The 17,267-nt window shown below is 46.2% G+C and overlaps 1 protein-coding gene across 1 annotated transcript in view; it reads left to right on the forward strand.

The window, feature by feature from the left end:
• The window catches only part of CCNC (cyclin C), an 813,217-nt gene that overhangs the window by 192,667 nt on the left and 603,283 nt on the right, over positions 1-17,267 (forward strand). The window contains exon 5 of the mRNA XM_069606395.1: positions 16,177-16,228. Within this exon, the coding sequence (XP_069462496.1) occupies positions 16,177-16,228 (52 nt within the window). The remainder of the gene's footprint in view (positions 1-16,176; positions 16,229-17,267) is intronic.

The following is a 17,267-nucleotide window of genomic DNA, read 5'->3' on the forward strand; positions in this document are numbered from 1 at the left end:
GGGTGGCGTAGTTCCTTCTTTCTGCAGCAAACTGGTGATAGGCGATCAGCGTCTCTTCTTGTTTTGCCATTTTCGCTCTTCGGTTTCTCTGCCTGCTGCGGTCTGTGGTGGGCTCTTCTGCTCCACGTCCGGCTTCCTTCAGGTAAGCCGTGCAGCTCAACAGCTGTGAATGCCCAGGCGCCATGGGTTGGGTTCTGGCGTTCCCACAGAGTCTCTTTTGCGGACTACCTTCCTTTTCTGCGTCTTTGAACCGGATTGCTCCACGACCGCCTCTTCAGCACCACGGTCTCCCAGTCCCAACATAGAAAGGAATCCTTCTCCTTCCAGCAATGCTCCACAGTCAGCTGTGGCTGCTGTTTAAACTTTCTGGCTGCAGGTATGCACGCCAAACAACTAGAGTGCAGCCTGTACTCTTGGTTGTTTCAATTCTATATCGCTCTGCTCCTCTTCCTCTTCCTAGTATCCTTGTAGGTTTGGAATGGTAGTTCATTCCTGACGCTTTACATACAAAGGTTGGGCAAGTGTTCTTTAAGGGCAAGTCGGCCCTTAAGTGACTTGCAGGTAAAGCTTTGAAAAGTATTTTCATGAGACTCGTCCATGCAGAATTTGAGGAAGGATATTCCATGTTCTTCCTAAATGAATGAAATGAGGCATAACAATATGCCATTAAGGCTTTTGGTATGGATTGGGTATCCTCAAAAGACGAAGGGGAATATCATGCCTTGTCGGATGGTGCCCTGCTACTCCCTGGCGGTTATTCCACCCCCCCCCCACCCCCCACATGCATGTGACCCTCCCTCAGTTAGCCGCCCCCAGGGTCAGGATCAGGTAGCGGCTGACATCGTTGGCCACATGGGGAAAGGTTACTGCCGGGAAAGGAGTGATGGCACCATTGGATTCATCACAGTGGACTCCTTGTAGACCCTTGACCTCTCTCTCTCTCTCTCTCTCTCTCTCTCTCTCTGAGACAGACTGAGACAGACTGAGACAGACTGAGACAGACTGAGACAGACTGAGACAGACTGAGACAGACTGAGACAGACTGAGACAGACTGAGACTGAGACAGACTGAGACAGACTGAGACAGACTGAGACAGAGACAGACTGAGACTGAGACAGACTGAGACTGAGACAGACTGAGACTGAGACAGACTGAGACTGAGACAGACTGAGACTGAGACAGACTGAGACTGAGACAGACTGAGACTGAGACAGACTGAGACAGACTGAGACAGACTGAGACTGAGACAGACTGAGACAGACTGAGACAGACTGAGACAGACTGAGACAGACTGAGACAGACTGAGACAGACTGAGACAGACTGAGACAGACTGAGACTGAGACAGACTGAGACTGAGACAGACTGAGACTGAGACAGACTGAGACTGAGACTGAGACTGAGACTTGCCCACTCTCCACTTGATTGGGTTTTGCTCACCTCTCAGCGTTGCTCTGTTCATTATAACTAGGATGGCCTCCTAAAATCTGTGCACCAGGCCAGATTCTAGAAATCCATCTTAACACCTCATAACCTACCTATGTCTCTTCCCTCTGCACCTGTAGTGCTTCCAAGTGGCTCTTGGGTGCCTTGTAATTTAACAGCTTTAAACTGCCCTGATTTCCTCACCTCCTATCTCCTTCCGTTTCTTCCACATCCCCTTTGTCTTCTTCTGGAGTATTTGGAGCATCATCTGAGCAGTATTCTAAGCAAGTATGTATTTAAAAAGACATTTTTCTCAGTTTCATTACATTTCGAACTGCTGTCTCTCTAATGGTTGGAAAAATAGGTAATACAACAACGTTTCTGTGGCAACAAATTCTATAAATAGTGACCTTCAGTTAGACAATTACATAAACATGAGATAATAATGAATTCCTGTTTGTAACATTGTGTTCTATGTTGTCTACTTACTATGGCCAAGTAAAAGGCAATAAAATAGAATTTAAATCACAAGAATTACATGAGGTTGCAAAGTCCTAGAATCCAAAGAGAAACCGGCCTGAACAAATATATCCCGAATCGATAGGGTCTTGTTGCCATGCATGTTAGTGCGAGGGGAGCATGCTCTAGTATTTTACACTAGGTGCATTGTTGTCGAGAAACTGCCCTCGCTGGGGCTGCAGGATTCCCCCTATAGGAATATCACTGATTCCAATATCCTATTTCACACAAACGAAAATGTGTGCGCAAGAATGAAAATGGCAAGACAACACAGAACTTGCCGGTATTGCAGGGACAAAAACCAAATTGAGAGAGTGCGTCATTTAATCTTGGAATTCTCTGTGTTCCGCATGATTAGTTACCATTTATTTCTTTGGGACGCTTATAATTGAGTTCTTGGTTCAATTGAGGAAGCGTGGAATAGAATATTGTTGGGCCCATCAAACTCTTGGAGATTAGCAACGCTGCGATTTTAAAAGGCATTGTACCCCGAATGGAGGGGCAAAGGTTTTACACTTTGTCTTACGTAATGTTACATTTTCATAAGCTGTCTGTTTCTATATTATGGATTGATGACTTTGTGTTCTTGATTTTTTTTTTTTTTTTTTTTTTTTTTTTTTTTTTTGTGAAAGGTTCAACTAATGCACACTTAAAACAAAATCACGGATTCTCCCTATGGTCCACGTACCAATAGTTTTGTTGGCTGCATGGTTTTGAATTTGTGTGAGGACTTAACACGTCGTTTTTTGACTAGCTGATGTGGTTTCTGATTCTTGCGTGCCACGGACTTGCTTGGAGTGACACTCTCCCTTGCAGAGACGGCGATAAAGAGGAAATCCACATTGAAGCAAGAGAGAGAATCCTGTGTAGGCTGCAAAAGGTGCAACTCTCCTCCTGGGAGTTGTGGCCAGAAGAAGCATGCACGCAACAAGGACTGCTGCCGGGGCCCTGGAATGCAGACAAGCCTGCCAGTCAAGTAGCCACAGAGGCTCAACTCAAAGAAGCAATGCAAGACTGCAACTGCCAGAAAAGCAGAGAACCGCCATAAAGGTTGACAGGAGAAAAGTGCAAGCTCTGCCTGGTATGTAATGCCTAGAGGGGGCAGACGAGAACACACTGCGGTGGCAGAGCGTCCTGACTCTCCCAAAAAACATTCACAAGGTAATAGACGTTACGTGGTGGCTCAAGGGGATCGGGAGACTGGGGAGAACTGGGATGAGGGACACGAGCCCCCAATGTGGGGAAAGATACAAACCCCCCAGGCGGGATGAGAATCCAGAGACCCCAAGGAGGGCAAAAAAGGTGAAAGCCCAAGACCGGATGAGAGGAGGTTGGGGAGAGCTACTGGAGACCCCATGGAGGGGTAAAAGAAACCAAACACAAGGCTGCACGAAAGACATTTTTTTTTGGACTGACTTGAACAATACAGGAGAGAAAATATGGGAAGCTAAGGCAAGGTCCTGGCTCAGCCTTTATACAGGGGCGAGGAGCCTCTATTGAAAAGGACATACGCTGGGGGTCAGAAGCCAACCGCCAGTCACTTGCTTGAGGTCTAAACCCAATTGTATTTTTGTTGAGTTTATGTAATTCTTTTCTAAGTGGTAGGGACAGAATGCACGTAGCCTAGAATTCCAGACTGAGGACTTTCTTATTTGTAAAAGACATCCTGATGAGCACACCTTTTTTATATTTTTCTTTACAGAATAGGTCAAAGTACCTTAGTGAGAGTGGCAGCCTAGGTTTCTGGTGACTTACCAAAAAAATAAAGTTTGAGAAAAATGCCACCTTGTCAGTCTCCGGGTTCTGATTTACCACTTATGCCCTAGGTCAGCTAGTTGTGATCTCTAAAATAATCATGGTTTGTCACATTTAAAAGTATATTTCAAATAGATTGTGTCCTCCCACATATTCCTTATCTTTGATATTCCAGTATCCAGCTTGCTGCTTTGGAAACATTTTTCCGGTAGAGGGCGCTGCACGCCGATGCTTGTCGAGTCGATCTCTCTCTGAGGCCTCCGTCTCGATGACTACGTCATCACGGGTATAAGTAGTCGCGTGCAGCGTCCCTTGCTCTGTTCCGTTTTTCTGCGCTTCATGAGCTTCGGGAACTTAACGCTCGGTTCTGTGAAGAAATCGAAGATCTTCGAGTTTTTTCGTCTAAAATTCTTGAATCCTTTGATCGCGATGGCCACTTCATCGGCTCAATCTACGCCCCAATCGGGTTTTAAAAAATGTAGAGATTGTGGGGGAAAGATGTCCTTGACAGACCCTCACAGGGTCTGTCTATGGTGCCTTGGGGCAGAGCATCCATGTTCAGAATGTGAAGAATGTTTATCAATGACGGCAAAAGTCTTAAGAGAGTGCAGAGGGAAGTTGGAGAGAGGTAAGGCCCCTAAATTCATTACCCCTAGTAAACGTACCTCAGACGAGTCGAGACCTTTGTCTCCTCGATGTAAGAAACACTTGTTCACGATCTCGGTGCGGTTTGCACCATTTGTCCGCTTCGAGGCACAGTTAAAAAAACCATCAAAGATCGCCTTCCACCTCATCCTGCAGTTCACCGGAGAGAGTTACGTGTCCCATTAAGTACAGCTCCCTGGCTCAGTGGGAAGATTTCCATAAGAAAATGCTAGAGATATGTGAGAATGCAGCCTTGTCTCCAACCCCCCCCCCCCCCCCCCCTCAGAGACACCTAGAGGCGATACCCCAAGAGAAAAACCTGGTAAACCTAAGAGCCGTGAGTCTTCTACTTCGGCAAAACAAACTCCTTGAGCGAGTGAAAAACTCTCGGGTCGAGAAAAAGCCTCTGTGACGTACAAGATGTCATCACTATCGACTTGCATGTCGAAGCCAAAAACTCCGTCATCGACGCCCTCGGCGACTCCGTCGAATGAGAGGTCATAGATGCCTATGACGTCGACGCCAGCCAGTCCAATACCCTCAACGACGTCCTCAAGGACGTTGATGTCAAAGTCGGTTCTATTGACGTCCTTGAGGCCAATATTGAATACATCGAGGCCAATGAGGTCCACGTCGACGATTACTAGTATTTCTCCACCTGTAATGACTACTATTGCCCTTTCTTCATTGGAAAAGATCTGCATACCTCTGTCCCGCTCAGATTATTTTAAAACCTTATCCACAATTTATCAAGAGGAACAGGATTCTGATGCAGAAAGACTCTTTGGTCTGGAGTGTGAGGCCTTCCATACCTGAAGAATTGGTCTCCGAAGAGGCCAGATTGAAAGACCTGCAAGAGTCCTTACAGGAAGCAAGCAGGATCGATACTTCACTAGAGATTGATTTCAATAAACTGAACCATGGGATCATGCAGACAGTAATTACAGGACACTTACGAACAGGGTGATGTCTAGGCCCACACCTATATACGAGCAAGATAACCTCACTGACATGGAGGGGCCAGTCCTTTCGCTATTCCGCATTCGGAAAAGGCAGAGGACAGCCAGCTCATAGAGGCCAGAGACGATTTACCCCTGGTGGACTGGGTAGAGGTTCTAAAGCTGCAGCAGCTGGGACTACCTTACCCTCAGCGTCAGCCGCCTCAAAACCTCTGAGGTCTTATATCACAATGAAAAGGTAGAAGAGGAGCCAAGATTGGTACCCTCCCGTCCCCTGCACATTGTAATATACCGTCCATAGACAGTTATTGTCTTAATTCAAAATATAGGGTTAGCATTTTAATTGTGATAAACATTCACACATCAACCAACAAGCAGTATTTGGCTATAAAAGTAATGATATTTAATCCGAATAAGATTTCATCAGCAAAATTATCAAAATAAACATCCATGTGTCCAATATTAGAGGCGAACGTGTTTCGAGGCTTTTTCTTCTTCTTCTTGAGCCTAATTGGACTGTAAACAAACATCATTAAGTGAGTTCTACAAGCTTATTTGTCATCGCCACTAATCTTTTTACAAGTATATCAATATAAGTCTCTCACCAGTAACATTATTAGATACAAGAATGTACAGCCAAGAAATGTATCACATATGCACAACATTAATGACTGACGAGATGTGGATCCACTCCTCTCAAAGACCAGTTCATTGGGTATCTCACATCAATGCAAGGTTCAAGTTATGCCGAAATTTACGGGTCCTTCAAAAATAATTATTTTAAAAGGCAACATTTTTTGATTTGCCCATATGCGGGGCATCCTCTATTATAACATTCTAGAAGTGCACGCCATATACCGAGTTAATAACAAGAAGACACTCAAAAATGTGGAACTAGTGAAAAACATGTACCTCATGTAGTTGGAGGTAGTCCCAGTGTCATAAAAAGTGGTTAAATAGTTACACAGTATGACTAAAGGTGTGTTGCGCTGCCTACAAAGAGAAGGAATTCATGAAACCAACCTATAACTAACAACCTTATAAGTGGGAGCAATAACCACAATCTAAAGAGAAACTTGATAACAAAATAGTAAAGCACTCTACTCAGTCAGAGTGCGGAGCTACAATCACGCTGGTTGGGCTTGCAGGTATTCCTAACAATTTCCAGCATGTTTCCTGGATCAACAATGTTCGTATCATACAGTGTTAGATACTGATGTAATCAATCGGTGATCCAAACCACTGCAAAGAGAACCGTGCTATATCAGCTAAGTAGGAATATCCTTCACAAGACGGCTGTAGGAGGCAGATTAACTCATCATCTGACAGACTGGCAGGCTATTACTTCAGATGCTTGGGCATTGGAGACAATTGCCCTGGGTTATTGCCTGCCTTTTCTAGGCACACCTCATGGTCATCATACGGGAAATAACTCTTTAAGGTTTCCAGACCCGCTACTTATGCAGGTGATTCTAGACCTGCTAGAGAAAGGTGCCATAAAACCGGTACCTGTAGCGGAGCGGAACAAGCGTTGGTACTCCCCTTATTTTCTAATTCCGAAGCAGGACGGAGGAATGAGACCCATATTGTACTTACTTAGAGAATTGAACAAATTCCTCAGGAAGGACACGTTTAAGATGGTTACCCTTTCTCAGATCCTTCAGGCCCTCCTGCTTCAGGATTGGTTGGTTATCTCTGGACCTTCAGGATGCTTACTTTCATGTGCCAATCCATCAAAAGCACAAAGTACCCGAGGTTTGCCATTGGCAACTCTCACTATCAGCTTCGGGTTCTGCCAGTTTGGGCTAAACTCCGTCCGAGGGTTTTCACCAAGCTAATGGCGGTTGTGGCAGTGAGTCTCAGGAGAGGGGGTATTCATGTGTGCCCCTACCTGGACGATTGGTTGATCAGGGCCCTGGATCATCTAAACCATACCTGCCACTCCCTCCACAGGCTGGGCTTCTCCCTCAGCTTCAAGAAGTACCACATGATAGCATCACAAAGACTCCAATTTATCGGAGCAGTCCTGGATGCATCTCTGGGAAGAGCCTCGCCACCAGAGGTGAGGGCTCAAAACATTCTACAGATGGTGACAGAATTCCAGACTGCCCAACATCTCCCAGCCTTCGACTTTCTGAGGTTGCTCGGCCTGATGGCATCCTGCATTTTTCTGTTGCCACAGGCTCACCTGAGAATGAGATCTCTTCAATGGGCTCTTCGGACCCAGTGGTCACAGTTCTCAGAAAGGATGTCAGATCTCGTACAAATCCCAAACAAGTCTCTCGCTGGACCTTCAGTCGTGGGCCTGTCGGAAAAACATCTTGAAAGGAGAAACTTTTTGGCAACGATGGCCGGAGAGAACCGTAGTGACGGATGCCTCACTCACAGGGTGGGGAGGCCACACCAACGACTTGACCATCAGCGGTCATTGGTCTCCATCGGAGTCCAAACTACATATCAACCTTTTAGAGCTAAAGGCAATCAGACTAGCACTGAAGGCCTTTCTGCCCTCTGTACAAGGAAAGAATGTCCTGATAATGACGGACAACACAGTGGCCATGTACTTCCTCAACAAAAGATGAGGCGTAGGGTCACTACCACTGTGCAAAGAGACAATGCAGCTCTGGTTCTGGGCAATACAAGAAGGAATCTTTCGGCAGTTCACCTAGCCGGAGAGAAGAACATGGCGGCTGACGCTCTGAGAAGGCAAAGCACAGTCTCCCACGAGTGCAAACTAGCTCAGGAAATCCTTCAGGAGATCTTCGACCTTTGGGGAACCCCTGAAGTGGACCTGTTCGTGACCAGTGTCAACAGGAAGTGCCAACTATTCTGCTCAAGGGAATTTCCCCCGAGAGGAGCTGTAGGGGAAGCGTTTGGAGTGGACTGGAAATGTTCACTCCTCTACGAGTTTTCTCCAGTCCCCGTCATTCCTCAAGTATTAAGGAGGTTGAGGAGGTTCAGGAAAACCATGATCCTAATTGACCCGATTGGGCCAGGAGAACGTGGTACCCGGATCTTCTAGACATGTCCATCTGTCCTCTAATTGGTCTTCCACAAAGAGAGAATCTACTCGAGAGAGAGAGAGCGGCGGGGGCGGTCAGGTTCTCCATCCGGATATCAGGACGCTCAGCCTTCACGCATGGTTTCTGAAAGGCTGAGATACAAAGATTGGGACCTCCTGGACGACGTAATGGAGGTGCTGCTTTCGGCCAGAAGGCCAGCAACTTAAATCCTTATACCGCTGCCATTGGAACAAGTTCAGCAGTTGGTGTAGGGACAAGAATGTTAACCCTTTTCCATGTAATACAGCAATGGTGTTATCTTTCCTTTTGCATGTAGCAAATCTAGGGCTCCAGGTCGGCACAATGAAGGATTACCTAGCAGCGCTGTCCGTCTTCAAGCGCACAGCTGAGGAACCCTCATATTTTAAAATTCTGTTAGTAATTCAGTTTTTGAAGGGGTTGACCAATGTCTACCCGCAACTCCTTTTCAAGTTCCCATGTGTGACCTAAATTTAGTACTCCAATTTCTAATGGGTACTCCTTTTGAACCCCTTCATTCATGCCCGTTGAGATTTCTCACCCTCAAAACTGTCTTTTTGGTGGCAATAATTTCTGCCCGAAGGGTGAGTGAGTTGCATGCCTTATCCTGCAAACCTCCCCACACCACCTTTCATAAGGATAAAGTTGTCCTGCAGGTGAAGCCTAATTTCCTCCAAAAGGTTGTTTCAGAATTTCATATCGCCCAAACAATAACCTTGCCGTCCTTCTACCCTCCTCCTCCTCATCCAGGGAAAGGGGAAGAAAGGTTGCAAAGACTTGACCCAAAGCGTGCTTTGAGTTTCTATATTAGCAGACTAGCAAGACTAAGACAGTCTAACCAATTGTTTGTAGGATACACCGGTCATAAGCTGGGCCTAGCCATCACCAAGCAAACCATTTCTAGATGGATCATTCTAACTATTGTAGAATGTTATAAATTGACAGGTAAAGACGAGGGCTTATTCAACCAGGGTTATTGCAGCTTCGTCAGCTCTTCAAAGGGGAGTACCAGTAAATGACATTTGTGCAGCTACCACATGGTTGTCTGCACACACCCTTACAAGGTTCTATAGTTTGGATTCCTCCACTAGCCAAGAAACCAAATTCGGAAGGCAGTATTGCATTCTGTGTGTAATTATAAAATACATTGTTTACTCTCTCCTCCTATATACATGACTGCTTTGGGAGTCTATCAAAGATAAGGAATACATGGGAGGACACAATCCATTAGAAGAAAAAGTTACTTACCCATGGTAACGTTCTTTCGACTGGATGTTCCTCCCACGTATTCCCTATTGCCCCTCCCATCCTTCTCCGCAGGAAAACTTCCCTTGTAATTACAGTCTGCGCTCTTTCAATGGTAGTAGCCGTCTCATCCTGGACAATGTCTAACACTTCAAAACAGAACTGAGCAAAGGTCGCTGCACGTGACTACTTATACCCGTGATGACGTCGTCATCGAGACGGAGGCCTCCAAGGGACATCGACTCGACCAGCATCAACGTGCAGCGCCCTCTACTGGAAGAATATTCAGAAGCAGGAAGCTAGATATTGGAATATCAAAGGTAAGGAATACGTGGGAGGAACATCCAGTCAAAAGAACGTTACCATGGGTAAGTAACTTGTTCTTCTTTTCAAAACTCAGCCCAAGTTTGAAAAGCAAGGGACAGTGGAACTGCATTTACTGCATGGGTTTTGTAAGGGTGCAGAAGTAATAGTCTGACACGATGGTAGTATGTTTGGGGGCAAAGACTATTTATTTTAAAAAAACCTATCTTCCACTATTTCTATGAGGGGTTGCCCTACCTCCTCAAAAATATTGAGGACTCGGTCAGGATGTCCGGTAAAGTAAAATGTCAACTGTTCTGTTTCCAAACGTATTTCCGTCCCTTACACTCCAGACCAACTAAAGAAACTGGGTGTCTTCTTGATCCAGAAGGAGGTCCCTCTCACTCTGGATACAGACTTAAAGGTTCATTTTTTGATGAGGAAATCTTTCTTAATGAATCTTTTAAACGTTCTGTCTTGAATGTTCTTTCAAACTTATACAAAACATAGTTCCCAGACATCAGGGGGCACCTCTTCCCCTGTCCATTTCTTCAGCTCATAAACGTATTATTAGATATGGTTCACCATCCTGCTAGACCTGAATGTAGACTTTGTTTCACAAAACAAAATGGCCAACATGTCTCCAGGTTAACAATTTAGCATCAGGTCTGGTTCACTATCCTGCTAGGCTTGTATATTTCAGAGTTCCAAAAAGTCTCTCTCTTTAACAAAGGGTTCCCCGACCCCTTGTTCTGGTTTCTACCACCTGCTTTCCTGTTTTGCTTTGGCCTCAGGTCCCTCAGGGTTGTTTCAGGAACTCCCTGATTTGGTCTGTCGCTTGGTTCTCTTTTCTCTGGGTTCCAAATCCCTCTATATTCTCTCAGGGTCTCCCTGACTTAGTTTGCACCCCAGCCCATTACTTATGTATTTGTTTGTGTAGGTCCTTGACCCCTGTAGACTTCTCTTGCGGCCCTAACCTGCTTCCATGTGGGTCCCAGACCCTGATGTGCACTGGCAGGGTGTAATATCTTGGTAGCTGAAGAACACCCGGACCAGCAGGTAAGATATTAAGTAGGTTTATTGAAGTTCAATTGCCCGGAACAAAACATTGGCATGTCCTATCCAAGTCAGCATACCTCCAACTGCCAAGCATAGAATGCCATTCAGATTACAACATACCAACACTCCACTCACACTGACCTCACTACATTCCATGTACAGTGATGTCATTCCCTCAGCTAGCAAGACACATTACAACACTTCTCCCTCCTTTCCTTTATTGAAATCGGAGAAATTGCACACCAAAACCACCACCAGACAAAACCCCCACACATACGTGTGGCCAGCACGTAATGCACCAACTAGTAACACCACTGGCGACAAGAACTGCCCCCAGAGAACACCAAAACCCCGGACACTACAAGGTAAATCTAGGAAACAGGAAAGTGCTCCACCAAAAGAATAAGAACCCAACAATACCTACACGGCACCCCCAGAATACTAACAACCGTGCCAATTGGGAAACACAACACCCCCCCCCCCCCCGTGTCAACCAAAACCCAACACCAACACCCAACTACAACACCAATTCCACTCCACCCTCTATAAACAAAAACAGTGAGGAACCCAACGCAATCTACTAAGGGCTAACTCCTCCCATGAACAGAACTGGCAACCACTGAGAAACAAAAATAAAAAACTAAGCACCTCCACCTGTTCCAAGCTGTCCCTTGGAACCTAGGTCCTGCCACGACCCAGCGTCCACATGAAAAACTACCTAACAATCCACATCCCTTAGTGCACAAACCTCATTCCGTCCCGTCTGCCCCCTAGGACTCTAGGGCTGCCACCCCCGGGCACAAACCACACAGCTCATCCAGAGCAACAATAAGCACAACAACATAGAACAGTTCACCACAGCACCCCTAAGGGTACCACAACACCACAAAACCCTGAACCATCGAGAACACAACCTGCAAGAATGCAGAAACACAACCAGGACCAACCACCTAAACCAGACACACACCAACCACCGTGGACCCCGGGTCCAGCCTACTGCCACCCGCAGCATCCACCCGCAGCACACCACCCCATACCTTGGACCCCAGGCCCAGCCTACTGCCACCCGCAGCACACCTACCACATACCGAGGACCCCAGGTCCAGCCTGCTGCACAACGCAGCACACTAACCACATACCTTGGACCCCAGGTCCAGCCTGCTGCATCACCGCAGCAAAACCACTAGCATGATGGACCCCAGGACCCAGACAGCGCTCTGCACCTCACGCACCGTGTGCACACCCGCAAACCCACACTGGCGAGCATACACTAACAACATTGCTAAATATTCAAATGTAATTACTGAAACAGATTCAAAACATAGAACTCTTTTCATTTTGCACAACAAAAATGCAAATGCCATAGTTCTTCACATATTACCAACCCACGAGTCTGTCCAAACCCAATAGTGGAAAACAGATGTGCAAGAGAGAGGGTTAAACATTATAACACTTCCTTTGAACTAACAAGTAGAGTTTGCACAAGTCCAGAGTCCCCAAAAGTTCAGTCCCGCCTGAAAGAAATTAATTAATCACAAGAAACCAATGCAATTTCGGGCACATTACTGCAATACTCATAGACATGTCCATAGCACATAAGTTCCACTTAAAGACTCAACACAAACCTCACATCCAACACACTCATACACGACATTCAGCACGCGCATCCACTCACTCACCCGGGCCCATGCACACGCACACACTATAACTTGAACACAACCGGTTATGCAAAGAAATCTCACTAGTGAAGTAAGTTCCCCATCCACAGGAACGTCGTCTTCATCGCATCAAATTGCTGCGGTATGGGACCTAACTGCTCCAAGGCCCACGCAGCACAACAATTCTTCTCGCAGGCTGCAGGCGACTCCTCCCTTGCGCCCAGCCTGATGGAGGTGCAGCTCCTAAAATCCCTCTCGCTACATCCTTCCGACCAATGATCAAAATTCCTTGTGTAAGCCGCATGAGAGACACCATATAGTCTCGCATCACAACCTTGTGATCCCCTCCTGACAACACAAGAAGGGAAGGAAACTCTGGAATCTTCCTCCTTGCCGCTTCCCCGCCGATGCGCATCTCTTCCGGCAAAATCGTACAAAACTGACTTATTTCCTTGCTGCCGCGTACACTCGATGCAACAGAACGCTTCCTTGCGTTCCAGCTGCACACGCTGGAACGCACAGAGTCCGGGACAACGTCATTCTAGGAGAACGTTGATCCCTCCAATCAACATCACACCCACGTTCCAGCTTCTCGCGCTGGAACGCATGCTCAGAAACCGACAACGTCACCATTCCGCATGATCTGCAACACAGGCAACATCTCTGCAGAGCATGTATGGCAGCGGTTTTAGAGCAGTCCACTGCACCGGGCCACTCCTTCCCAGACCCCCCACGGATGCAGACCTCTCTGCCCGCTAGCTGGACCACCCGGCCTCCAGCCAAACATGCAGGGGCAGGCACTCCTCCTAAGCGCGGCGCTCCAAAACCGCTCCTGAAGAAACACCATCTCCAACACGGCTCACATGCCAAGGGCCACCTCCTCCCTGAGCGCACCTCTTCCAGCTACTAGCTGACCCCGAACACCAATCGGAGCCAGGGACAACACCCGATGCAACGGGACCATCAGCTGCCGCCTGGGAGGTACTCCTTGGAGCCCCGCATACCAACACGTGTGCCGTTGGTGATTCCACGACAATGCCCATCAACAGGATTCAGGTGCCCCTAGAACGGTGCGCACCCCCAGGAACCGCGCGCCGACCTGTGCGCCAACGGCCCTTAAAGCAAAGGGCACAACTTGCACTGCACACCGATATGTGTGCCGAAAAACCATCCGCAGCACCACCCGGTAACTGGGACTGGAGGCCCCCTTAGAGCAGCTGTGCCCACAGGACTGCACACTAAACTGTGACTGGGCTCCTCAAGTCAGCACCGCCCGGCCTACTGAAAGGGTACTCAGCCCAGTCACACAACTCTGGGCCATAAACTTGCTGACAGCTTCTTCATGGACATGAATTCAATGGAGGGCAATGTTTCCTGGTGCTGGACTGTCCCCTCCACGACAGGATCCCATCCTCGTTGCCAGTGTAATATCTTGGTAGCTGAAGAACACCCGGACCAGCAGGTAAGATATCAAGTAGGTTTATTGAAGTTCAGTTGCCAGCAACAAAACATTGGCATGGCCTATCCAAGTCAGCATACCTCCAACCGTCAAGCATAGAATGCCCTTCAGATCACAACACACCAACACTCCACTCACACTGACCTCACTACATTCCATGTACAGTGATGTCATCCCCTCAGCTAGCAAGACACATTACAACACGGGGCTTCCCCATTTACATATGGGTCCCAGATGCTAGTATTCTGCTTCTTTGGGATCTCTATCACTGTTTCACCTAATGTCCAGTTGAACAGACCTGGTGTACTCTCCTGCCAGGTATTGTTCCACATAGGTTTATTCACAAGGTTTGTCTCAAACTGGTATCCGTTTTTGCTTCTCTGCATCTTTTAATGGGCCTTTTTTATTCACTTAGCTCCCTTTGTGCATCGTAGGAGGCCTGACCCTTTCCCTACCTTTTGGGAAGTGTTTATGCGTTCTCCTGTTTGTCCTGGGTGCAGAGTGGGTTTGTGTGTTGCTGCAGTAGTCTGCATTCTATCCTCAGCAGCTATGCAGCATTAGGCTCTCCCTCGCAGCCTCGGCTGTGCGTGTTATCCTTCTCGCTTCAATTTCGCCCATCTGACTTCCCTTTTCTCTGCCACCGGCTATGTCCCTGTTGCATGGACCTCCTGAAGAGATTCGTCCCCCCTTGACAGCTTCTCTGCTTCTTTCCTTTGGGTCCCTCGCCACAAAACCGGCATCTAGTTCCTTGCTCCTCCAGGGCTGGCTTGACTGTATGCAGTCCTTTCTTGTTTTCTTCTCATTGAGGGTGCTTCTAGTTAGCTGTACCGTGTACGTTGCTTCCACTGTGGGGTTTTGCCTCCTTGCCTGATCTTCTTCATGCCACTGATGATTTGTAGTCTACCTTGGTAGGCCTCACTGTTCCTCTTCCCAGTATGATTAGGTCTTCTACTCTACTGAAGTACATAGAGGTTCGGAAGACCAGAGGGGACTGAGTGGGGTGAATGGACAATGGGGACAATAATGGAGGGGATGCATTCTATGTTCTCCAAAGACTATTGTCACTGGTGCCATGGAGAGTTTCCCCACCCCATGATATCCACCAGCTGAGTACAACATCCAGGGGGACTATCGGGTAGCAGCCTCACCTCCAGGGCCTCATGGGAAGGGGCTCCCCTCATGGGAGCATTTACAATACCCTGGGATTCGTCACAGTATACAAAGCATTTTCCGTCACGTTTTGTTAAGTGAATAGTGACTATACTTCTTCCAACAAATTTGTTCACTTTGGCCCTTTTGTAAAAACAGTAGTGGGGTTAATTTAATTTGAATAACAGTATTTGGCATTGACTGTAAGATTGGACAAATAATTTGAGATGAATGTCACTCATTACAAAACATAGCCGTGGCTGATTCAGTCTTTCCCTCCGAGTTGCTACCTATTGGCTCCCTCGATCTGTTGCCATACATTCATGGCGTCCCTTTTCACCTTCTGTTTCATAGAGCCTACTTCATCTTATAGCTTAAACGAGCACATTTCTTCAAATTTTTCTTTGGTCAATTCTCCAAAAATGATTTGGCAGAGAGCTGAAACCCGAGACCGCATTTCAGCATTTTTCTTATCTGTCAGTTTGAAAAGTGATCCATGTCTGTTGTGTCTGCAATTTCTGTTTGTATAATTGAGTGATTTTTGTTGGTAACTCAGATTTCAAAATTGCTTAAGAATTTGCTGTAGTTGCATATTTGTTTTGGAATTCAGTGCCAGCCTTGCCACAAGTGTTCAGCTTTAAGCCTTAGTAGTGAGATGACTCTTACGAAAAATGTATTTACTGCCAGGTCACGGTAAATTTATAACCACTTTCCATTGCCCTTGATCTCTCATGAGGGCCAAAGGATATTTACCATGATTTACAGAAAGCAAGTTTTGGTGAAAGCTATCTTGAGCAGTCCACACCCTCCCAAGTTTGCTTGCATGCTGAAATACATGTTTAAATGCCATCCTAGTTCAACACAATGCGAGCTGCTTGTCTACGGTAAATGCAGATTGGTGATAAATAATGCACATGAACTGACTAAATACTTGCATATGTTTCTTTTTTTTTTTTTTAGGAATTTGGTGTGGTTTCAAATACAAGGCTAATTTCTGCTGCTACCTCTGTGTGTAAGTGTCAGTTGTGCACAATCGGTGTGGACAAAGAGCAAAGCTGTAATTGAATCCCCTGCACCAGCCATTTAGGTAGCATACGTTTGTCACTTTTGTATTTGAGGCAATGGCCATCTTGGATAGCATTGATTCTCCAGTTTAGCTTGAACGTATCCCATTATTTTTCCGCTGTTAAAGCCTATGGATGTCCTCCTTTCCTTACAAGAAGCAAACAAAAAAGGTAAAAATTAGTGGCGATTAGTAAGAGTGGGGCACTTATTAAGAGTTTGAGCCCACATGTTAGGCTTAAGCTGGACTGTGCAGAGTTTGTGATTAACAAAGCAGCTGGAAGCCAACAAACGCATGCTTTAAACTTGTTAAATAACTATATTTAAGACCCTGAAGCATCCTGTTAAAAACATTGTCCTGGTGGTAAACAATTACTCTTGTAGAGACCAAAATATCTTAGAACAAAAAAGTGACCAGATGGAGTTCAAACCTGGGGACTCTACTATAGAGTCTGTTCCAAGTATGAATGGTTAATGGTCTTGTAATTGTACTTGCATTTCCATCTTCTTCCTTTTTTTTTTCTTTTTATTTTGACCATTCAGATAAGTAGTTTGTCTTCTTTCCGCAATCTAAACAATGAAGCAATAGGACATTCACGTATAATGAATGGATGATGTACCAGAGCTGTGGCTCTAATGAAGAAAGGCTGGCCTCTGAAACTGGCACAGGGTGGCAAGTGCTACGAGACAATGAGAGGCTGATCATAAGGTTCATGAAGGTTGACCAAAAGAGAGGAGTAAATTGAAGTGCGTACAAAAGAATGAAAACTTTGAAGCAAAATTTCAAAGAGAATCTGAAAAAGATAAGAAATAGGAAGCCAACATAAATGAGGAAAATTGGGAGTGGGTATACAACCATTCAGGAAGACGAGACGAAATAGGAACTGTGGTATATTTGGTAAAGGTCAAATGCAGTGGGCAAACTCATAGAGAAAAGCAGTAGATGAAATGTGGGAGCAGGCTACTGATGTTTTGCAGTCATAAATTAC

The sequence above is a fragment of the Ambystoma mexicanum genome, chromosome 4p (genome assembly GCF_040938575.1).
Source record: "Ambystoma mexicanum isolate Mex_15411 chromosome 4p, UKY_AmexF1_1, whole genome shotgun sequence".
Lineage (NCBI taxonomy): Eukaryota > Metazoa > Chordata > Amphibia > Caudata > Ambystomatidae > Ambystoma > Ambystoma mexicanum.